This window comes from Nematolebias whitei, chromosome 1, assembly GCF_014905685.2.
Source record: "Nematolebias whitei isolate Nwh7 chromosome 1, NemWhi1, whole genome shotgun sequence".
Lineage (NCBI taxonomy): Eukaryota > Metazoa > Chordata > Actinopteri > Cyprinodontiformes > Rivulidae > Nematolebias > Nematolebias whitei.
In genome coordinates, this window is record NC_056498.1 from 51,846,265 (window position 1) to 51,871,809 (window position 25,545).

The 25,545-nt window shown below is 39.6% G+C and overlaps 1 protein-coding gene across 1 annotated transcript in view; it reads right to left on the minus strand.

Moving 5' to 3' along the window:
• Positions 1 to 24,811, minus strand: part of pde10a (phosphodiesterase 10A) — a 94,265-nt gene extending 69,454 nt beyond the window's left edge. Inside the window, 2 exon segments of the mRNA XM_037678433.1 lie at positions 24,612 to 24,730; positions 24,732 to 24,811. Of these exon segments, the coding sequence (XP_037534361.1) occupies positions 24,612 to 24,730; positions 24,732 to 24,766 (154 nt within the window). The 5' untranslated portion in view covers positions 24,767 to 24,811.
• Between the last annotated feature and the right edge of the window lie 734 nt (positions 24,812 to 25,545).

Genomic DNA, 25,545 nt, shown 5'->3' on the forward strand with positions numbered 1-25,545 from the left:
ATACATACATACATACATACATACATACATACATACATACATACATTGTCTTTACCTGCTTTTTCTTTTTCAGGTCACGGGGGTCACTGATGCCCATGTCCAACTATCGGGCAGGGGACACCCTGTACACGTCTCCAGTCCATCACAGGGACACATAGAGACAAATGAGACAAACAACCATTCACTCTCCCACTCACACCTAGAGACAATTGAGAGTTACCAGTCATTCTAACATGCATGTTTTTGGTCTGTGGGAGGAAACTGGAGTACCTGGAGAAAACCCACACATGCACAGAGAGAACATGCAAACTCCACCCAGGAAGGCCCCTTGCCAGGATTTGATCCAGCGACCTTCTCGCTGAGAGGCAACAGCACTGGAAACTGATCCACCGTGCCACCCGTACATATCATGAGCAAATAATTTACAGCACAATAGCAAAGTACAAGCACTGAAGGGAACCTGCTGTGTAAATGTCTAAATTGAGTTTTAAAGCACTTTGTGGTTTGCTAAAGGTCCTTCACTGAGCTGCAGCTTCAACTAGTTGGAGAACAGGATTTGTGAGCGAGGTTGCAAAACGCTTCTAAATGTTTACGGTGGTTTTCAGTTTCCTCACGTGCTGAAGAAGCTCGCGGCCTTTCGGTGTAAATTGTGAACAAGTTGCAGAATCATCTCAGAGCCAGCTCTAAAGGAACATCTGTATGGGAGCTCTGCTCTGACTGAAACCTGCCCAGGTGTTAAAACTACACCAATGATTAATAACAACTAATAATCATTTTTAAAAACTGGGTCAGACCTGCCTATCCTAATTTCAAAAGTCTATTCTAGTATAAGTAAATGTGGAATCTAGTGGATTCATAAATGTGGGGCTGCAAAGTGGATGCAGGTGGGCATGTGAAAACACGTGCTGCAGTTTTGCGAGCCCTGCCCCTCAATTTAAACCATTATATTTAAAAATTGGCTGCTCAAAACCGTGGCCACAGTGAGACCATAACAAAACATCTGTGTATTTTCTAACAATTTTCTCAATAATTTTGAGTAGCCAGTTAAAATCAGACAGCCTCAGCCCAGTACTGTAAAGGTCTTAAGACTGGTGTTTTATTCAACGTAGAAACTCTCACTCAACGTTACGGTCATGTACACTAATTATTGCTGTTCCATTTGTTGCAGTTTACAGTCTATTGTTTGTTCAACCGTGAAGCCTCGGTGATAAATTTTACTACCTGAACCGGTATATGGACAGCCATCATGTCTGTCAAGAACTAAGAAATGAAAAAGCATGTTGAGTTCCAATGAACAACTACTTTTCCTTCTTTATTTCTGAACAAACGTCATGATCGCCGCCCGTAAAGCTGGGCTGAAAGTCAACATTCTATATGCAGCTAAACCAGAAATAGAATAAATGTGATCATGAGCACACGGGCAAGGTCCTGACGGCTTTTTGGTTGCAGACAGGAAGTCTTCAGCGTATCAACAAAAGCCCAATACGGTCATGTACATCTGAGTACTTAGGTAATCCTGACCCTGAACGCTAATGGTTCAGATTGCATGACCAGCAATCAGCAGCACACGTGTAAAACTTTACTGCTTTAAAAGCTGACGTGCTTTCCACTTTTAAGGGAAAGAAGGAACGCCAGGCCCCAAATGGAGCGAGCTTCCCGTCTGCTCAGCCTGTGCAGATGTGTGCTCACGCTATCAGCCCTGGGAGCAGCTGAACGGCTTTGACTCTGCAACATGATACAGCACAAAGCGTGTCTGACTCCCCCACGGCTGCAGCGTCACATACTGATCATATCGAGACTGAGCGAGGTGTGAGAGCTGTGACGAGCTACGTCAGCGAGCGCACTATCAATCACTGGCATTCCTGCACTCTGCGAGCAGCTGGCCCATTTAGAGGTCATGCACAACATAATGGGTTCTCTCCGACACACTCTGCTGCCTTCCCCTCCACTACTTAATCGTATAGGAACACATTAGGTACTGGTTTTATCTGTGGTGTTGACTTTTTGTAGTATCTGCAAATCTAATTTTATTTTCTAATGACCAGAGTTCTTGGAAGTTGCAAGCTGCGCTGGAGAAGGAGCCGTTTTAGTGAAAGCTCTTCCGGTGCTCTGCTTTCTTTTGCTTTAAACAAAATCCTGTTTCACAAAGGTCAACACTGGACGTTTACAACTTATGGGAGAGAATTAGGGATGAAGATGCCCGACCCCAAGCTGAACCCCCACTGATCCGCAGCTCTCCGAAGCGGCAGAGCAACACTTCACGCTTGATAAATCGTTGCATAACAGGAAGTAAGTGACCAGCTTGACAAAATGACATCTCAGCTGTGCTTAGGTTTGTCCACGTGCTGTGAAACCAATAAAAGATGCAGATTATCGAAAATCAAGTAAGTTCTTGCACATGGTTCCTGTATATTAATTGCTTTTTTTATTTTGAGGGAAATAAACAAAAGTTAGTTGTAGTTGAAAATGTTTTATTTCATGGGCACAAACAGAGAAAACTCTTGAGCCGTCCAATATTTTCTTAAAATGTTTTAAGTTGGGAATCATTTGCTGACTGGGGTGAAGAGTCAGCAAATAAGACTTGGAAAAGCGGATGAATGTAAAGTGTAACTATGGAGTATTGGAGAAGGGGAAGGATTAAATAAGTTTTATCTGTTCATATCCCTTTTCAGACATGTTAAATGGAATTTATGTGCGTGCATGTATATGGGTATGTAGGTGTGTGTACATTGGGTATATACAGTATTTTTCGGCCTATAAGTCGCAGTTCTTTGCATAATTTGCATGCGAAGCGACATATTTATGTTTTTTTTTCCCCCAATATTTATAAACCACATTTTCATTCATTCTGACATTGAAAATATTGAACACTACCATTTTCAGCCGCTAGATGGCACTCAAGCAGTACGGCATGCCGGTGTGTCAGGTAATAGGTAAAAGTGGCAATTAATGGCACAATCGGCTTGCCATAGCCTGCCACCTTCGTCCAGCTCGCCTAGAGCAACCATCAACTCAGCTTCATTTCGCTGCGCCGCCCCAGCAAAATGAAGCTCATTTGACCATTGAAGTGCATTTATTAAGCAAAAGTTCAACTGAGACACACTTTTACTGTAATGCAGAGCAAACAAATAATTGTTTTTAAGTGTTAATCTTGTTAAGTTCTTGCTAAAGTCCTCCCGTGCACGCTCCTGTAGCCGCCATTTGGCAGCCAATCAATTTTGGGCACAACACCAGCCCACATTTCCAGGTTGTCAGCGGTGATGCGTAATAGATGCGACATATACGGCTTTGTGTGCGTTCAGTCAAAGCAGATACATTTACTGATATAAATTTATTTTTTTACAAGGGGTTCTATATGTTTAAATGTGTGTGTATGTGTATATATCTAGGTATACACATGTAGGTATAGATAAACAGATTCATATTAGTGTTAATGTTGATGCGCCCTATACAACGGTTTTGACATGTCTGGAATGAATCAATAAATAAAGCGCTGAACAGCTGCTACTTTTTTAACTTAATGCCACACAATTGATGCTAATTTTCTTTGTAGCATTTACAGATTTTTTTTTAAATTATTACATTATAAATTTCATGTATCATTACTATTATTATTAAAATGAAAAAGTAGTTCATTACTAACAGTAGATGGTGGTCATCCTAATTTTAAACTGTGTATGTTTGTTAATACACAATTTAAATAAAATATTACGCTTCGGACAGCACATTGTGCAGAAAAATGTATAAAAATTAGAAAAAGAATTAAGTAAAAAAAAAAAGCGCTGCTAAATAAATTACATTTAAACAAAAAAGAACTGGATTATATATTATATTATAAAAACATTTAAAAAAAAACCCACATTTTTCAGAAGTTGATGCATCATATGCTGAAAGGCCAACGGGTGGATGGCAGATTGTGCCGCACAGATTTCTTTATTAGTTCAGATCCAGATCCGGAGAACTGGATTGCAGAACCAGAAACCCGAAGACAAATTTTAAACACTAAAATCAGAATACATCTAGAGAAACAAGGACTAAACCAGTGGAAGTAACGTGTGTGTGTGTGTGTGTGTGTGTGTGTGTGTGAGTGTGTTCTGAATTGCCTGCTGGGGATGAACAGCTGACTGAAGGGTTTAACAGTTCCCGTCCTCTCGGCTGCTTTTGCAAACATTTAAGGGCTGCACACCTTCGACACCTTCACACACGTGTGTGCGTGTGTGCATGCTCACTCACAGCCCACCCCCCACCTCCCCAAACACAAACGCAAACACACACCACATGACACCTCATCTTCTTGGGCACATTTCAAATTCAAGGCTCTGAAAACACACACACACACTGAGATAAAACATTTACAGATCACATGCGCACATGAACACATTAACACACACGGCAGCGCACACATCACATGCAGCAGACACACACCGCACAGACTTCCAGTCCCCCCCCCCCCCCCCCTGACTGAATAGTATGTTCTGACAATCCACAGGACAGCCGGAGCATTGACGTCAGAGGCAGGCCCATGAAAATACAGGGTCCCTGGGGGGTTGAGGGAGTTATGCACATCTTCACAGCTTGGCTTGCAACTAGTTCAACAACCAAAGAGCGTATAGCTGCCTCTGTTTACTCTTATACACGTAGGGACAATGTGAATGAAAAACAAGAAAAGAAAAGAAAAGAAAAAGGGTCCACTTTTACACAAAGCCTGCCGTGCACAAATCTGTATGCGACTGCAATGCGGCTCATCTCAGATGTGACGTCAATGGACGTCACTGCACCGTGATCCATTAGAACAAATGTGAGGAAGGTGCATAATTTAGGTTAATGGAAATACAAATCACAGCACACCATTACCTGCCCTCTGCCGTCTTAATCATTGGCGGTTTGAGAAGGCGCTGTCAGACTGTAGTATATTAGACGTACCCAGAGGAAAGCTCTGTTTCTCCCTCAGACGTCTTCAGTCCCGGGAGAAAAGATGTCATCTTTGTTTATCGCTTAATAGTATGAAACTTGCTCTGCTTTTTTTTTTTTCCTTCCTCTTCTTCTTCTGAGACATCATTAGGACACAATGTCCACTAATCTCTTTGTTTTTCTCATTCTCCTCCTTTCAAATATCTGTTGCTGTGTTGGAGAAGAACAGATTATTTTGTACTCTGTCCTGATATTTATTTATAAAAGGTATAAAGCTCTTTAGATCAATTCAAGCAGTGCTACTGGATTATTATTTTTTAAATATAGAGATTTTATCGTTTTAAAGCAACACTTCCACCAAAAGTATGGGGTAAAATGCTGGGACTTGACTTTTTATGAATCAGAGTGTTTGTGCTTGCACAGCAAACATCCTGTTTTTGGTACAACTTTTATTAACTGTGTGTGATTCTTGCAGTGGTCAGGCTATGGAGGATTAATAACAACAAAAATATGCAAAGGTATAATGAAGGTCCTGGTTGAATTTTATGACATTTTACGGACTGGTCACAAAAAAAGGAAAATTATATGCTTTAATGTAATAAACTATGTCACATCACTGCTGCCACTCAAAACATGACAAAGATAATATATATTTTCTGCTCAATAAACTTGGTTAGAAATTGTCTTGTTTACCCTCAGAGGGTAAATAAGATAAGCTGTACATAAGCGTCTGGACTATAACTTGAATAACCGATAGTAAAGGTAGAGTATCGCATGGCTGTGACTGTTGGAGGCTTGTTAGCAACTCAGACTTGAGAGAAAACTCCAGGTAGTTACACAACTTTTAACTTTTTCATTACACACAGACTGATATATTTCAAATGTTTATTTATTTTAATGTTGATGATTATAACTGACAACTAATAAACACCCCAAATTCAGTATATCAGAAAATTAGAATATTATTTAAGACCAATAAAAAAGGATTTCTAGAAATGTTGGTCAACTGAAAAGTATGAGCATGTACATCACTCAGTACTTAGTTGGGGCTCCTTTTGCCTGGATTACTGCAGTAATGCAGCGTGGCATGGAGTCGATCAGTCTGTGGCACTGCTCAGGTCTTATGAGAGCCCAGGTTGCTCTGATAGTGGCCTTCAGCTCTTCTGAATTGTTGGGTCTGACGTATCACATCTTGCTCTTCACAATACCCCATAGATTTTCTGTGGGGTTAAGGTCAGGTGAGTTTGCTGGCCAGTTAAGAACAGGGATACCATGGTCCTTAAACCAGGTACTGGTAGCTTTGGCACTGTGTGCAGGTGCCAAGTCCTGTTGGAAAATGAAATCTCCATAAAGTTGGTCAGCAGCAGGAAGCATGAAGTCTCTAAAACTTACTGGTAGATGACTGCATTGACCTTGGACCTCAGAAAACACAGTGGACCAACACCAACAGATGACATGGCACCCCAAACCATTACTGAGTGTGGAAACTTGACACTGGACCTCAAGCAACGTGGATTCTGTGCCTCTCCTCTCTTCCTCCAGACTCTGGGACCTTGATTTTCAAAGGAAATGTAAACTTTACTTTCATCAGAGAACATAACTTTGGGCCACTCAGCAGCAGTCCCAGGTGAGACGCTTCTGACGCTGTCTCTTGTTCAAGAGTGGCTTGACACAAGGAATTCAACAGCTGAAACCCATGTCTTGCATACGTCTGAGCGTGGTGGTTCTTGAAGCACTGACTCCAGCTGCAGTCCACTCTTATTGAATCTCCCCCACATTTTGGAATGGGTTTTGTTTCACCATCCTCTCCAGGGTGCACTTATTCCTATTACTTCTACACTTTGTTTCTACCACATATTTTCCTTCCCTTCACCTCTATATTAATGTGCTTGGACACAGAGCTCTGTGAACAGCCAGTCTCTTTAGCAATGACCTTTTGTGTCTTGCCGACCTTGTGCAAGGTGTCAGTGTTCGTCTTTTGGACAACTGTCAAGTCAGCAGTCTTCACCATGATTGTGTAGCCTAGAACTAGAATGAGACCATTTAAAGGCCTTTGCAAGTGTTTTGAGTTAATTAGCTGATTAGAATGTGGCACCAGGTGTTTTCAATATTGAACCTTTTCACAATATTCTAATTTTCTGAGATACTGAATTTGTGGTTTTCATTAGTTGTCAGTTATAATCATCAACATTAAAATAAATAAACATTTGAAATATATCAGTCTGTGTAATGAATGAATATAATATACAAGTTTCACTTTTTGATGGAATTACTGAAATAAATCAACTGTTTCATGATGTTCTAATTTTATGACGAGCATCTATAAAATGTGCGACAAAAACACCAAGGTGCTGAACAAACGTTTTGAAAAATCAGTTCATTTATGGTGAGGAAAGAGACACCACAGACCTCCAGAGTGAAATGTTGAGTAAATAGTTGTTTCTGTGCAGAATTACAAAACATCTTGACATGCAGAAGAAAAGATGCCAGGCTTGTGGCAGGGACTGATGTTCATCTGAGAGGGACTTTAAATGTATTCAGTTTCACAGTATAATAACAAACAGCCACCATCACGCTCCTCTTGCTTCTCCAACAGCTCTTGTAGCCGACGTTTTTGGATCAAATCATTTCTATCTGCAATCTTTATGTTGCTTAGCACTGCCACACAAACAGATAGTTTGATGGAGCATCATGTCGAAAAGCGTACAAAGTAAAGAGTTTAGGAATAAAATGAATGCACAGATCTGTGGACAGAGCTCATCTGCAGAGACACCACCCATAATGACAACCTTTACTACAGACAGACACAAACTGAGCTTCACACACACATTCAGAGACTACAATAGTGCAACTCGTCACACAATACGGTAAACAGAATTCATACATGTTAGGAGGACACTACGGCCTGCCTTGAAACAAAGTCCGTCTTGACATGTTTTCTGAATCACTGTGCGAGAAGTAGCAGCGCAGGAAAAAAACTAAAACTGAAATCCATCACTTTAGCACAAATACAGTGTTTTTTTTTTCCACCTCAGACAATGATCGCACAGAAGGTGTGAAGCAAACAAATTCATTCTAATTTTACCAACACTGCATGTCTCTGTGATCATTTTTGTAGGTTATGTAACATTTAACACGTTTCTTAATGCTCTAATGTCGCAAAGCAACAATGAACTTCGAAAGTGTAAGAATCATATTTGTGATCAAAATTAATGTGTGACACAATATCAGTTTATACGAACGTATTCTTAGTTCATGCAGAGAAATGCTTTGAAGCAAGAGTTCATAACACTTCTTGTGTGTCACTACAAAGTAAAAACTAGAGAATCTAACGTGAACTAGAGAAATTGCATTTCCTGCAAAAATGCAGTGTGAATGCTTATTGCTGAAAACATGCTGAAATGGAAGAACAAGCCTAAGTGAGCAGAAGGCAGAAAGAACACATATTTTCTAAATTAGGTTTAAAGAAGCAGAGATTAGCACACAAATTAGGAAATTAGCTAAAAAATCCGAAATTAAAAAACTGCTGAAACGTAGCTGAAAAGGCAGAAAGAAGCTTAAACAAACAGATGGAAGTGGAAGGAGCTGAAATGAGTTGAAAAAATGTGGAATTAGCTGAAAAAGCTCAATTTAGCACAAAAACGGCTAAATAGTAGCATAAAAAGCTGAAACTATCAGAAATAACCTGAAAGGAGCATAAGTTTAAATTTTCAGAAAGGCATTAATTAGGCTGAAAGTAGCAGAAATTACCATGGAAAACTTAAATTTATCTGAAAACAGCTGAAGTTAGCTACAAAATGCTAAATAAAAAGTTAGTTGAAAAGGCAGAACAAGCTGAAATTAGCAGAAGGAAGTGGAGAAAGCACAGTTTTGCCCAATCAGGCTGAAAGAAGCAGAAATGAGCACAAAAAGTGGAAATCATTTTTAAAAAGCTGAAATTGGGAAGAAAAAAAACTGTTGAAAAGTAGCTAAAAAATGCTGAAAGAGGCTTAAATTACCAGAAGGAAGTGGGGAGAATTCATTTTTGCTGATTTAGGCTGAAAAAAGTTGAAATGAGTGTGATAAATGTGGAGTTAGCTGAAAAAGCTAAAATTACCATCAAAACAGCTAAATAGTAGTTGAAATCGCAGAAGAAGCTGAAACATATAAATAAGTTTACAAAAGCATAACAAGCTGAAATCGGCAGAAAGAAGTTAGAGGAAGCACAGCTTTTTTTAAATTAGCAAAAAGAATCTGAAAAGAGCACAACACAGCTGAAAGTTGCTGAAAGTAGCTGGAAAAAGTTTAAATTTGCACAAGGAAGCTGAAAGAAGCTGAACTGGAGCAAAAAGTGAAAAGAGCAGTAAAAGGTTGTAAACACATCTAAAGATCTGAAGGATGTAAAATGAGCTCAATTCATTTTCTATGAGGAAAAAAATGGCAGAAAAGGCTAAATTTTTCAAAAAGCTAAAGTTGCACCTATACCAAAAGTCATAGCAGGTTTGTCCTGAAAGAGCTGAACCTTTTGATTTATGATTTGTTGAAATAGCACAAAAATTGTGGAACGAGAAAGATGCAGAAAAATGTACGGAAGAAAAATGGATCACAATCGTGTGAATGCTTCATAAACGTTCACACAACAACGATCTAAACTCTTCACACCGTGTAGCACTCTGGTGGCAAAATAAAAGTTTGTACATTTAATGTCAGAATATTTGCGCTTTATTCCGATTTAGAGTAAAAGTCAAGTATCAGTTTTGTTTACAACCTAAAATCCATGCTTGATGTAGTTTGTAATTTTATTTAATTTGAAACACCCCTACAACTTCGGCCTCAGGGGTCGTTTTAACCCTAGGGCAGCAGGAGGGTTGAATTCAATGGTCAAACCAAGAAATAATACTTGAATTTATTCTGCTGGTTTTTGTCATTTTAAATTGAATAAAATGATTCAGCAAACTTATAAAACTTGCAGTTTCTGCTAAACACACTGTAGCTCAGTTCTCCAGTGATTTGTCAGTTTAAAACCTCCTCACTTCATATACATTTGTAAATAAATGTTAATGGTACGGTCCATCTTTATCCTGAGTTTCATTGATTGATTGAGCAGAAAGTTGACTGAAACGGCGCAAGCTGCTCGCAGTCAACAGACAAACTATGTGATCATATAACAGCTTTAATACGAGCTCACGTTCAGTTCATCTTAACTGCAAAAAGGATTCATATGTGACGAGGAATAAACAAAAATTAAATGTGAATAAGGGTTGAATCAGTGTGGATGGGTGAGAACGTTTACATCAGAGAGCCCGAGCAGATGTACACAATGTGCTGCAGTGGAGGGAACCGCAGAAGACACATAAATCAAAAAACGGAAGAAACAAAATGTGAGGAAAAAAAGAACACACGTGATGAAAGAAGTGCACAGAGGTGGTGGTGATGGGTGGTATTGGTGGTGGTGGGTATTTGCGTCAGAGCCAGAGCCAATGAAGTCAAAGATGGGGCAGACTCGAGCAGGAGACGCTTTTACTGCCACTCAACAGCACTGACTCGGGCCCCATGTCCTCTACATCACAGAGCTGGCACAAATTATGTCTGCCTGAGCGTCTGTCACACACACACACACACCTACACCACCACCCCACCCCACCCCCACAAACACACATTCATTCTCAGAAAAATGTAAACTATATGCATCACACTCATATCCTGCACCTTACTCTGACAGTAAAATAAGCTCAACACTATGAGGTTCCATTAGTGCCAAAAATATGCTTATGTGTCTATGTAAAGTGTGTAATGTTAAGTGATACGTTAAGTGCATATGTTAAGCCATATGTTAAGCCATATGTTAAGTAATATCTTAAGTAATATGCTAAGCGATATGTTAAGTGCATATGTTAAGCCATATGTTAAGTGATATGTTAAGTGATATGTTAAGTGATATGTTAAGTGATATGTGAAGTGATATGTTAAGTGATATGTTAAGTGATATGTTAAGTGATATGTTAAGCCATATGTTAAGCCATATGTTAAGTGATATGTTAAGCCATATGTTAAGTGATATGTTAAGTGATATGTTAAGCCATATGTTAAGCCATATGTTAAGCCATATGTTAAGCCATATGTTAAGTGATATGTTAAGTGATACGTTAAGTGATACGTTCAGCGATACGTTCAGTGATATGTTCAGTGATACGTTAGGTGATATGTTAAGTGATATGTGAAGTGATATGTTAAGTGATGTTAAGTGATATGTTAAGTGATATGTTAAGTGATATGTGAAGTGATATGTTAAGTGATATGTTAAGTAATATGTTAAGTGATATGTTAAGTGATATGTTAAGTGATACGTTAAGTGATATGTTAAGTAATATGTTCAGTAATATGCTAAGTGATATGTTAAGTGATATGTTAAGTGATATGTTAAGTGATATATGAAGTGATATGTGAAGTGATATGTTAAGTGATACGTTAAGTGATATGCTAAGTGACATTTTACGCGATATGTTAAGCGATACGTTAAGTGATATGTTAAGTAACATGTTCAGTAATATGCTAAGTGATATGTTAAGTGATATGTTAAGTGATATGTGAAGTGATATGTGAAGTGATATGTGAAGTGATATGTGAAGTGATATGTTAAGTGATATGCTAAGTGATATTTTAAGCGATATGTTAAGCGATATGTTAAGTGATATGTGAAGTGATATGTGAAGTGATATGTTAAGTGATATGTTAAGTGATATGTTAAGCGATATGTGAAGTGATATGTGAAGTGATATGTGAAGTGATATGTTAAGTGATATGTTATGTGATACGTTAAGTGCATATGTTATGTGATATGTTAAGTGATATGTTATGTGATACGTTAAGTGCATATGTTAAGTGATATGTTAAGTGATATGTTAAGTAATATGTTAAGTGATATGTTAAGTGATATGTTAAGTGATATGTGAAGTGATATGTGAAGTGATATGTTAAGTGATACATTAAGTGCATATGTTAAGCCATATATTAAGTAATATGTTAAGTGATATGTTAAGTGCATATGTTAAGCCATATGTTAAGTAATATGATAAGTGATATGTTACTTTACATATTTGCTTAACATATCATTTAACATATGAACCTAACATATACATAGCACGCTACGTACACACTTTACATAGACACATAAACATATTTTTTGGCACTAATGGAACCTCATACACCTGGAGATTTTAAAATCTCAATTAAATATTAGATTTTCCATGCATGAAGAAATGCATATAAAAAACAACATTTTTAGTTTTCTTTAAAGTCGTTACACCAATCTTCGCCATATGTGGAACATCAACACATGCAGGACCAAGATAATGTTTAGTTTTACGAGTGCGGTAAATGTAGCAGCAACCAAAGGGCCGTTTGTGTTCTTGTACAGCAGACACCGTGTTGCTTGGATTATATGGTATGTCTAAAGATTATATTAAAAGTATGTTTCATTTAGAACAAGCAGGTATTCTTAAAAATACATAATGGCTGACGTTTGCAAAAAGACAGAAGAAAGTTTTTTTTTCAGAGACAAAGCATTATATTTTTTCCCTCTCTCTCATAATTTGTACCCCCCACCACACACACACACACACCCACACATGTAAAATCTGGTTATTTAGATTAGCTGTTAGTGTTTCTGTTGGCACCACAGCTGACCTAGATTATAACATGCGTAATTCTAAAAGATGATTATGATGATGGTGAGCATGTGGTCAGAGCTCTGTGGGGGAGGGGGAGAAGAAAATAAAACAAAACCAACAGTGCTGCTTTGCTTTGCTGACGTCATGCGGCCGTGCACAAAGCTTCTCTGTGCAATCCTGTTAAAAACCGAAGGCAAAACAGGAAGTCAGACGTGCTTTTTTTAAACGTGACTCTGCAGATAGAGCAAAACGTTGTTTTATTTTTTTCTTTCTCAAATGTTCTGCTCGTGATTTTCATCTATTAAGTTTGTCCTAAACCACGTTTTCTATTTTCTGCCTGTCTGTGCTGCAACAAAAGAGCATCAGCTGCAGCCCTGCTTTGCAGGAAACATCATCTTATAGGTGATGACGCAAGCAGGAGCCAAGAGCCGCGACCTCATTGGCTCCTCATCAAACCGTTACGCCGCTGTTTACCCTCAAACACACACACACACATGCACACAGCACATACACGATACTGAGTTATGCAGAGGACAAACCTTCCTGCCTTAGGGTCATACAATGTACAGGTAGTCACCAAATAACACAAGTCTGTATTTCTATTGACTTCATTTCATTTGTGTGTCCTAACCATGAGTCTAACCTTAAACTTAACCATTACCAGTACAAGCCTAACCCTCCTAACCTAACTATTCACACATTGGCCAGAGAGAGAGAGAGATCTAGCTATTTAAATGAAGTTGAATATATATTATTTTTGGCTGCGCCCTTCTTCAGGGGTCGCCAGAGCTAACTAATTTGCACGAAGACTTGGCAGTTATTTTTTACATATTTACATTTTTACAGATGCTCGAACCACCTCAACTGACTCCTCTCGATGTGGAGGAGCAGCGGTTCTACTCCAAGTCTCTCCTGGATAAATGAACTTCTCACCCTATCTCTAAGGGAGAGTCCAGCTACCCTGCGGAGGAAACTCATTTCAACTGCCTGCATTCGCAATCTCCTTCTTGGGGTCACTACCCAGAGCTCATGACCATACGTGAGGGTAGAACCGTAGTCTGAATGGTAAACAGAGAGCTTCACCTTACAGCTCAGCTACTTCTTCACCACAACAGACCGGCACAGGGTCTGCAATACTGCAGACGCTGCACCAATCCGTCTGCCAATCTCACGCTCCATTCTTCCCTCACTCATGAACAAAACCCCAAAGAGAGCAATCCACCTTTTTCTGGTTCAGGACTGTGACCTCAGATTTGGAGGTGTTGATTCTCATCCCAGTCGCTTCACACTCGGCTGCGAACCTCTTCAGTGAGAGCTGAAGATCACGGAATGATGACACCAACAGGACTACATCATCTGCAAAGAGCAGAGATGGAATCCTGAGGCCACCAAACCGGACTCCCTCCGCCCCCTGGCTGCACCAAAAAATCCTGTCCATAAAAGTTATGAACAGAATCGGTGACAACGGGCAGCCCTGGCGGAGTCCAACTCCCACCCTGAAGGGCTCCGACTTACTACCAGCAATGTGAACCAAACTCTCGCACCGCTTGTATATGGAACGAACAGCCAGTAACAACAGGCCCCCAGTCTCATACTCATGGAGCACCCCCCCACAGTGTACCCTGAGGAACACGGTCGAAAGCCTTCTCCAAGTCCACTAAACACATGTTGAATGGATGGGCAAACTCCCATGACCCCTCAAGAACACTAGTGAGGGTAAAGAGCTGGTCCAGTGTTCCACAACCAGGACAGAACCTGCATCCTCCTGGATCTGAGGTTCGACCAACGATTGGACTCGCTTCTCCAGTACCCTGAATAGACCTTACCAGGGAGGCTAAGGAAAGTGATGCTCCTTCAATTGGAGCACACCCTTATTATTAATAAGGGTGTGCTTATTACTAATTATTATTATTATTAGTAGTAGTAGTAGTAGTAGCAGTGGTAGCAGTAGTAGTATGGTAGTAATTATTATAATTATAATTATTATTATTATTATTATTATAAATAATAATTTATATTCCCAATATTTTTCAAGCAAATAAATTGTCAAAAAAAATTACATTTAAAAACTAAAATTGAATCAATTGTAAACAATAACAATTGATTTTGTTTTCTTCCTTTTCACATTATTCAACCGACCTTTATATATTTCAGGCTAGTCTCACTGAGCCACGAGGACTCATTTACAAGAGGGACTTGTTCCAGACAGAATAACAGTAAACAATGACAACAATAAACTACAGTAAAAATGCAGTTAAAATAAGAATAGTTATAAAACAATAAATCGGGGTGTCATAAAACAGGGTGAAATACTAAAAACAAGAACATATTTGTTTTGATTTTCCATTGACATTATCAAATGTTTGAAACCCCTTAAAGAAATCAAGATGGACAACTTCAGTTCTTGTTGCAAGGTGTTCCAGGTGCAGGAGCTGAGTAGGAAAAGGCCTTTTTGCCAACTTCAGTCCGCACTGAGGGAACGCTGCAGGTAATGATGTCCTGAGAGCGCATGTTGTAACTGCACTTATGGCGTGACATGTGAGAGGAGATATAAGAAGGCAGCAGCTCAAGTAGGGATTTATAGATGAAAATGAACCAGTGTTAGAGTCTACGTGTAGATAATGATGACCAACTGACCAAGGAGTACAGTGCAGTGATGGGTACGGTAGTTACAACCAGTTATAAATCTTAGTGCACCATGGTAGACAGCATCCAACATCCAAAAACATTGACTCATTCACTAACTAAACCAAAAGATAGTTAGCTTTTTTTGTTTGTTTGAGTCAATTTTAGACATAAATCCTTAAAGATCACCTAAAAAAATTGAGAGGAATGAATTGGACTGTAGCTTCACGGCGGGTAATGTGAGCTGAACGACTCGCGTCATCAGACACCACAGTATGAATCAGAGGCGGGAAATATGGCTGCTGACGTACGGGACTGTTGATCTCTGCACAGCAGACAGTGACCAGGTCTGTCTGTAAACTGATAACACCCCCCCACCCACACACACACAGGTTTTGTATTTATATCATTTTTAGGACCGTGTATTGACTTCAATTAATTTCCAGTTATCTCTGTAGCCTAACCCTGACCCTCACCAGTACATACCCAACTTAAACTCAATTCACACCTCAGTCTTAAACTTAACCCAAAATGGTGTTCCGCTAGGACTGGTCTTTGGTCCCCAAAAGGACTAGTGGTCCTGACTAGGTAGGTGCATATATCAGAAAAGGTCCTAAAATGTAACAAAAACTAAGAACAGTGCACTCAAGTATAGTCACTTAAAAACACACACACACACTCCTGCTGGCTTTTTTCTTTTACTCCTGCCTCTGTAACCTTTTATTTGACAGTCTTGAACCATCTGTATTACAGCTTTTATTGATCTGGGGTTCAAACGTGTTGAAGTGTGAGCATCGCTTCGGTCAGAGAAAACTGCTAAATTTGTTACATCTCATTGATTTTACAGCAACTATACAACTTGGTTTTACTTTCATTTGTAAACTCAGAAAAAATAGATAAAGATAAAACCTTTTCCTTTTTTTTTGCATTTGGTGTGTTAATTATTATTTTTTTTTTTTTACATTTTCTTTTAGTAACCAAGTCTAAGTTAAATTTATTGTTAATTTCATTTGAAATTTATATTTTGTTTATCTGTTGCCCATCTCATGAAAATGTTAATTCTTTATCCCCATCTAGTGGCAGTTTACAGGTGCATTTTAAAAAATTAGAATAAATACTGTACCATGAAAAAGTTCAATTATTTGACCATAATTTCAGAAAATTAAACTCATATATTATATAGATTCATTACATAGAGTGAAAGCCTTCATTTCTTGTAACTTTGATGATAAAGGCGTGCAAAGGTATCAAAAACTGGCTATGTAATATTCTCATTCATATTGTTTTTCATTGAAATATTTCACTCTATGTGCAATGAATCTATATAATGCATGAGTTTCGCTTTATCAAATGACTGACAAAAAAACAAGTGAACTTTTTTACGATATTCTCTCTTTTCTTTTAAACGCATCTGCATTTAAAATCAAAAGTGGAAACATCTACGGAGGCGTAAATAAATAAAAAAATCCTGTAAAAAGAGGTGAAACCATGAGAGAAAAAAGATTCCTGTTGTGCATAATTCTCATCAGGACCGGCCTTGTGCTCTGTGTGTGTGTGTGTGGAGGGGGGGTTAAACACTAAGTGCTCTATGACGTCACAGCAGTCATTATGGCCACGTCTGTGTGGACACAAAGCCAGGCTAAAAAGACACACAGATTGCCCGGCTGAAGACTTCTGCCCATTTATGATGCTGAGAAACAACCTCAGCCAAATCTAAGACGACAAACAAATCCACATGATGGACAAATTCTCTTCTAGCAGCCTAAACTCTGTAAAACTGTCCTGCAATGTCCATGATCACGCTTTATAGAAACACCGCCGTTTCATCTCACGGACATTAATATTTTTATTAACTCTTTTGGTGTAAACCTGATTCAAGATGGCCACAATAACCTGCCTTAGCAAACACAAAAAATAATTATAACACTTTGAATTTTGTAGATTTTGAGCTGAAATTTTGGGTGGAAGTAGCTAAGAGTCATCCCCAACACATCCTCTGAGCTCTATTACACAAGGTCTTTGTGTAAAACTTTGGCATGCGAGGAGGTGGGCGATATGCAGTCGTAGAGGACATGTCATTTATGAAGTCTCTTCGATAGCGTTGAGCTGTCGTCATTGTGGAGACGGTGTATAATAACCATTTGTTAATGACTGGAAAACAGCTGGAAAACAAAAAAAGATTTTATATGAAATCATATAAAAACTGCTGATTTGAACTATAGGATTGAACTTATTCGTTTAGTTGAAACTTTTCCAACCAATTCTAATCCATAGCACTGATAATTATCTATTTTATCATAAATTATCTACAAAAAGTTCTCAACGTTGGTAAGGATGATTGTTAATTTGAAAGGTGTTGAGTAAAATAAATAGCACAAAAATATGAAAGTTAATAAATCAACTAATAAAGTGTTTAACATGTCTGCCACGGCTTGTCTTACGCTGGCAGCAGGTTGGAGATGTGACAAGAACAGCAGCTCACTGGTCCGTCCATACGTGACCTACAGGGTGTTGGTTAAGTCCCTGGTCTTTCTCAGTTGTTTCTATGTGTCAGACTGATCTGCATAAAAATACTTTCTGGGTCGACGTTAAAAGAAATATCAGGAATGAAAATTTTTTTCCAGATGGACAAGATATTTTATGAAAATCAAAAGGGCCGCATAGAGAATCGGAAAATAAATTATCTTTAAGACGATCTGGAAGTCATTTTTTTTGGCTTTTTTTTTTATTTTTATTGGTAGCAACATGCTGGATAAAAATATGTCTTATCTTTAAGTCTTAATAAAAATGTTTTGGATGTTTTCATTTAAGGCGTTTGATTTAAAACTTAAGTTTCATTGATAAAATGCTGGTTTTCATCAACTTATTTCAAAGCTGTTTTCTTTTTAAGAATATTGAGTCGGCTGAGACTGTCCAAAGGCCGTTACGTTGCCCACGTCTTGGTTTGATTTTGTGATGGGTATGTGTGTTCAGGTTACGAATGATTCATATTTAACCACTGTCAGTTTTGCGTTACTTATTCTCACGAAAATATCTTAATACTCTGCTGGAGGTGAACTCGGCTGCAAAGAAAGTGCTATTACACAAGCAGCTAACCATAATGAACATGCATTATAGGTTAATTACTCAGAAGTAGAAAATTGACAGTGATGGATGAAATAGCAATCGTGTGAACTGCTTTCAGATTTTGGGGGCGGGACTAATTTTACGATGACGGTGATCCACTCTGATTGATGCCCTGCTTCATAGCTGTCGACTTATCATTTTAGTGATAATTAAACTTTATTTCTCCAAATTAAGGTTGATCAAAGAGCTATCTAGAACAGGTAAGATATTCATTATTTATCTATGCACGCACCTAGGTCTGATCTTGGTACTGGTATTAAACTGTACCAGAGCAGCTGGTGACACTTGAGGGACGTCACCCAGCTGTGGGTTGTGATTGGTGGACGGGGGTCTGGAGTGGGCACCAGGAGCAGCTCTAATTGGCACGTTTAGACTGCACACTAGACAAAAAGGGTGTTATCTTAATATGAATCTGAATGTGCTTGCTCGTGCGTCTCCTCCTCTGGCTTCACAGAGAATATCTGAGCAAACAAAACGATCTACATGAGAAAACACGAGGCTGAGCCCCCCCCAGACTCCCCACTGAAGGGCTCGTTGAAAGCTTCTTTCAGTATCCAGCACAGTTTCATGTGTTTGTTTCATAACTGGAGCTAATCATTTGGAACAAAATGTAATGTCTCTGCAGAACGGGCCTATTCAGGACATTTAGGAGACAGATATTTTGGTTCGTTCTCAGGTTTTTTTTTTCACGTCGTAATTTAACGGTGTGCTGGTGTCGGTGCGTCTGAAACCTGCTTCAAAACAGTCGGGATGGCGAAATCCTGAGTGAGAGGGGCTCAGCAGGAAACACAGCTGCCAGGAACAGTTGAAGGAAACTCTGAGATCTTTACTGCGTAGGTCGAGGGAAACTCTTATTGGGCACAGAGCCCCAGAAGATACACAACCAAAGACTGAGCTGCAAACAGTCCCAAATTTCTGCTTTTATTTATTCTTTTGTAGGTAAAACGTCTGTTCAAGGTGATGCTTAAAACCTGAAGAAGGAACCGAAGATGATTAGAAGCATCAAAGTTCATGCTCAATTATCCAGGTAAAAAAATCCAACACAGTTCAGTCAGGTCATCTGGATGGTTTCCTTTTTTTAAATTATTGAGATGTTTCGTCCTTCATCCAAAGGACTTCATCAGTCCGAGGAGCCACAACAAACTCAGTCCCACAAGCATCACACTCGCATAGTAGACCAACCAGTTTGCTGGTGATAAGATGGTTTCTGGGGTCCGCCCTCTCCCCTGTCGACTCCTCTGAGGCAGACATAGCATCAGGATGGTTTCTTTTTTTTTTTTTTTTTTTGACGTTTTGTTCTTCATTCAAAGGACTTCATTTGAGGACTGAGTTTATTTGTGGCTCCTCGGACTGATGAAGTCCTTTGGATGAAGGATGAAACATCTCAGCAAACAAAAAAGAAACCATCCAGATGACCTGACTGAACTGTTTTGGATTATTTACTTGAATTACTGAGCATGAACTTTGATGTTTTGAACCATTTTACCTATGGCTGCCTCAGAGGAGTCAACGGGGGAGAGGGCAGGCCCCAGAAACCATCTTATCACCAGCAAACTGGTTGGTCCACTGTGGGAGTGTGCTGCTTGTAGTTTGTTTGTAGCTCTTCGGACTGATGAAGTCCTTTGGATCAAGGATGAAATGTCTCAACAAAACAAAAAAGAAACCATCCAGATGACCTGCTGAACTGTGTTGGATGATTAGAAGCACTTCTCTGAACATGCATTTCAAATTTTCTTTAGATTTAATATTTATTTGTTTTATTATTTTCAGTGTTAGATGCATTTAGGCACCCATACAAGTCAAAAAAGGCTTTTAAAAAATATGCAACTTGAGGATTGTGTTCCTTTTTGTGTCTCCCTCTTGTGGTCTCTGTGTGTCTCCCTCATGTAATCAGCTTCACCTCCACCACCTGCTGTCTCTCCCAGCTGTTTGTGTTTATCCCCTCCTTAACATCTGTATAATAAGTCTCTGTGTTCTTCCTTGTCTGGGTGTTGCATCCTGTTTGCGTCCTGTCCCTGTCTCCCTCCACGTCTCCCCTGAATTCATTGCTGCACGTCAGCTTTTGCGTTTCTTATTAAATATATATATTCAACGGTAAATCCCGTGTTCTTTGAGTCCTGCCTGCAGATGGGTGCTAGACACAGGAAACGTAACAAACACATTCTGCAACACACTCCTGACAGAGCTGCAGATATGGTGCAGGGAACGAATCGATGCTTGGTTTCATAAAAATATTGCATTTTGCTTCAGTTGTTCTTTTTGAGCCATCATGGTCGTCTGGCCTTTTCATTTAGTTAGCTTTCTGTCAACATCTGTATTTTTTTTTTTGTTTGTTTAGTTTCTCTTGCTTTCTGCTCTGTCCTCACGCCTGGTTCTAATTTGTTAATCATTACGCCTGCTTTGTTTATAATCCCAAAGTTTTGAAAAAAAATTCTTGATTGACTTACTGATTGTCACTTTTGTTTTTTTTTTCATGTAAGCCAATAAATAAATCAACTTTTGGCAGGTGTATTTTTTTTCAGTCTCTTTTAAATAATTGAACCTTAAGAATGCTGCCTGGTTTGGCCATTTGTTGCATCTTTTACTTGTCTTTACTTGGTATTGGTTAGTTGCTGCTTTCTGAATGTCGTCTTGTCCAAAACCCTGCATCTAACCAGTTCCTCCTTTTGGAGGAAGCTGAGCTTAGCTGAGCTAATAGGAGCACAAAATTTATCAAATATTCCTTGTGGTTGTTGAAAACAGCCTGAATTTAAACATTACAACCTCAAAAAGCAAACTTTTCCATTGACCTTTGCTAACACCTTTTTGTTGCAAATCACTCCTGAAACTTTTCTCCATCCACTCCATCCTGCCTGGACTCTCTTTTTTTTTTACCTCTTTACCACATTCCCCATTTTCCTGGACAGTGGACCCCAAGTACTTGAAGTCCTGCACCTTTATGACCTCTGCTCCTTGTAGCCTCACTGTTCCACCGGCCTCCCTCTCATTCACACACGTACTCTGTCTTACGACGACTGACTTTCATTCCTCTTTTTTCAAGTGAATACCTCCACCTCTCCAAATTCTCTTCCACCTGTTCCCTGTTCTCACCACAGACCACAATGTCATCTGCAAACATCAAAGTCATTCAATTTTAGCTCAACAGAAGTAAAAATGTCCACTGACGTCAACAAAACTAATTATTCACGTGTTTTCGTGTGTTCTGCTTCTACATTTGAAGTGGATGAAAGCAGAACTCGCTGAATATTTGTAAAGTATTCCTGGAGGGTAAGAATCTCAGACTGTTGAAGGTATTGTCCTGATCCAAGCCACTTCTGTTGTACGCTTCAGGCCTCACTCCCTGCTTTAAGGTGATGCTGTTTCTGATCTTGAACTCTTGGCGTGTGTTTGCCTTCAAATACGGCAGATAACAGACATCCTGAATCTGCAACTTGAAAAGCAGGAATGTATGAATTTTGAATTGAAGCAGATTAAACCGTGTTTTCTGGATGCAGGAAGAAAAAAAAATCCATTTCCTGCTGCGCCACTGGAAGTATTCAGGGTCAGAGGTGTCTGATGTAAATGACACGAGACACAATTTGTTCCCCCTTTTAAAGCATATTTATATTTTTAAGCTAAATCTCTATGATCATCAGGCTGGATTAAAACTTCCATATGCCACATGGTGATTAATCTCACATGGACCTGCAGCAAACAGTTTGTTACAGTTCATGTGTGTTGCTCGTGGATTAGGCCCTGAAATTATTTGGTTAGGATTAGGAAAGACTATGATTTGGGTTCAAAGTTGTTATTTTACACTAAAGTTGTGTTAAAGGACACAAGTTTCTTGTTTGCTAAAGTGATGTATCTTTTTGAAGAGGAACCAAAAATTGTAATTCTTGCTTCTTTTTTTTAATCACGTGTGCATTAATTATTATTATTTTAGTCTAAATAACTCAAATACACAGACCAGATACAAACTGACTTTTCTGAATGTGAACTTTTAGAAAAGAGAAAAAAACTGTACAAGAAACACAGACTTTTTTTGTGGTGGTGGAGGAGGGAGATTAACGAAAAGTTAGCATTTAAATTTAGGATTCTGTATTTTTGGGGATTTAGACTAAATTTGTCTTGTTTATGATAAAATAAAACAAAGTTCTTTGTGTTACTTAATTTTTTAGGGAATAAAAAAGCAAAAACTTCATCAAAAGTGAAATAAGCTTGAGTTTTAATTACCAATTTTGATGTAAAATAGCGAAAGCTAACACACAGTCTGCAGTGGTCAACATTTTAGCAGTATAATTTGTTTCTTGAGCATGTCCCGCTGCTCAGATTCTGCAGACTTGGGACAAAACTCAAAATATAAATGTCCTTAATCTATAGTGGAAAAATACAAAATAATAATAGTAATAACCCAAACTGCAAAAATCAAGTTACACAGAATAATTTTCTTGAGCATTAAACAGCTGTTATCATTTATGAGCATGTTGGAGTAGCTCTGTTACTTTCATTCTGAGTTATTGCTTTTGAAAACTTTAATTCCTCTTTATTCTGGATGTAAAACGCTTTTTTCAGATGATTATTTCCTCTGGTATCAGATGCTGTGCAGCTGGAAGGATTTTTACCAAAGCCTTTTCACTTTTGGGCATTTGTTATAATGTGTAACCATGGCAACATGGTGGGTTTTTGTTTTAACCAAGAACTGCTGATTAACATCTCAAAAGCGCAAATACTTCAACTAGCCCCAAAATCCCAAATGAGTTGAAAAGGGGGTGCCGTGGACGAATTCCCGTCAACCTGGTGGTGGTGCTTGAGTACCCGATCGCCGATATTCTGGAGCTGGTGAGAAACTCAGCTCGTGACAATGGGAGGACTGGGATCATCCCTAGCACCTTCAGCTGTCTGTCCGTGGTGATGAGGAGCTCTGCAGACTGCTGGGAGGAGTGACCGTCGCTTAGGGAGGAGTTCTGCCCGGCTTTCAGGCAGTCCTACTGCCCAGGAGGCCCGAGAGGCCCGCCGGATCTGATAGCAAACTGGATCCGGGTGGATGGATCGGTATCTGTGACCAGATTCTTCGGCTTCACTGCAGGAGATGCTTCCTGCCCATCAGCATCTCAACTTTTGAATGAAACCAGGATGATGAGCTATGACAACACTTAATTTCCCTTTGGGATTAATAAAGTATTTCTGAATTGAACTGAATCGAAATTTATTCAATTCAGTTTATTTATATAGCGCCAAATCACAACAAAGTTGTCTCAGGGCACTTTACAGGAACAGTCACACACATAAAAGCCAATTAGTAAAGTTCTCTATCTAAGGAATCATAATATTTACTCTCTCTAACACGATGACAACAATCGAACAGTGCAAATTTGTACATTTTCACAAATAAACTCAACGGCGCGCATGATGTCATAACGTTGTGCTGGCGCTTCAGGCATCCTTGTCATTGTGTCATAGTGTTGTCAAAAAAACAGTGCAATGTCCAATATTTAATTTTATTGCTAATATCGGCCGATACCGACACCATGCCGATAATATCGTGCAGCCTTAGTATTAACTCGTGCTTCCTCAAGAGTCGTGGTTTTGACCAGAAAAGTCCTTATTTCACTTTGGCTGCACGCTATCCTGGATTCATTCTGTATGTTCCTCCCAACAGTTTGTCTCATGTGATTCCATCGGGACGGAGAAGAGATTATGAAGTAATCTTCAGCAGCACAAATTTAATTTCTAGGAATATAAATACCGGAAGCAAGGGGAAGAATAGTTCAGTATATTACATTCTGATTAGAAACACTTGAAGATAAATTCACAGGTCGTTTTGTTTTAAATTCAGCTTCATTTTACAGACAGCTCGCTGTTTGTTTGTGCTGTGTAGGAAACGGAGTAAATAAACGGATGAGTTCCTCATCAGTTCATCATTTCTGAGCAGGGACAGTTGATCAGCAGTTCCTCATTAACTGCATTTGCTGCCTACAGAAATCATCGTTTCAAACAAGCAACTTCATCAGTATTTCCTGACGAGACATAAACAAACATTAAATCCATTTTTTACTTATTTACGCACAACAAAAACATTTTAAAATAGAGATTTAATACATCCCCCCCATTTAGACAGGCATCATCATCATTGCTTCACTTCTTAGTAACCATGGAGACGCACGTGTTTCTTATTGCAAAGTGTTGCAGAAATGCTTGGTTTGTTTTGTGGAGATGACCCGGATCTTTCCACCTGAGTGAAATCTGCTCTGTTAACCAATCGCGCACATGCACGCGCGCCCAGAGACTTTCAGCTGTTCCTGACCCCCGGATCCTTACCTTGCACGCTGCATCCTGTCAGAAGAGGCTCCCGCTCGTCAGGACTTTTCCGTTTCTTCGACATTTGCTCCCTGTTCTGGTGTCGGACGGATCCACCGCCGAACCCACAGATCTGCTGAGGACGACTTCTTCAGCCGGCGGGATATAAAACACATTCAACAGTCCGGGGGAGGCGAGAGGAGAAGTGGGAATACACCTCAGTCGCATTCATTCAGATCTCGTATCTGCGCTCTTTGCAGCGCGCGCAAAGTTACCGCGCGGCGGTGCGGAGGCGCACGGAGCGCGACCAGCTCCTGGATCCCGCAGGATCCACAACAGATGAGGCTCCAGATCCGGTTTGTTATCCTTCTTGCCAGGTGGGAAAGTCACGTGCTTGAACTCGATCTGATGGAAATTACGCGCCGAGTTGATCCAAGTTGATCTAAAAGACACAAATAGTCATTTCCGTCACGAAGGTGGCATTTAAAACAAATCACCTCTTTTAAAATCACACTGCCTTTTTTTTTTTTTTTTCTTACTTGAATGCAGCGACGTCAGACTCCGAGTCTAATCAGGAATGACGCACAGCCGGAACTCTGGACCGACTCCGTCCACTTGAGGAAACGCGCTCTGGCAACCTTTGAGCTCCGCGCAAAGTTGCAGCTCCCCCAGCACTACTTCTTATAGCAAGATGCCTCCCCCGGTGTGAAACCGGAGTCAGTCCGCGCTGAAAGTGGAGCGCGCGCGTCTCTCCTCGGTTTGTGCGCGACGCTTCCTGCACCGACAGTTTAGAGCCGAGCCGAGCCGAGCAGGACAAACAGGCATTGTGTGGTGAGTCCTGGACGAACAGGTTTGCGCAGCAGCCGCAACTTTACTGGGGGGGATAAGCTTTCAATACATGCGCGAGCGGTGTCTCGTGCGTACTACAAAGGAGGGAATGACGCCATCAGTTCGG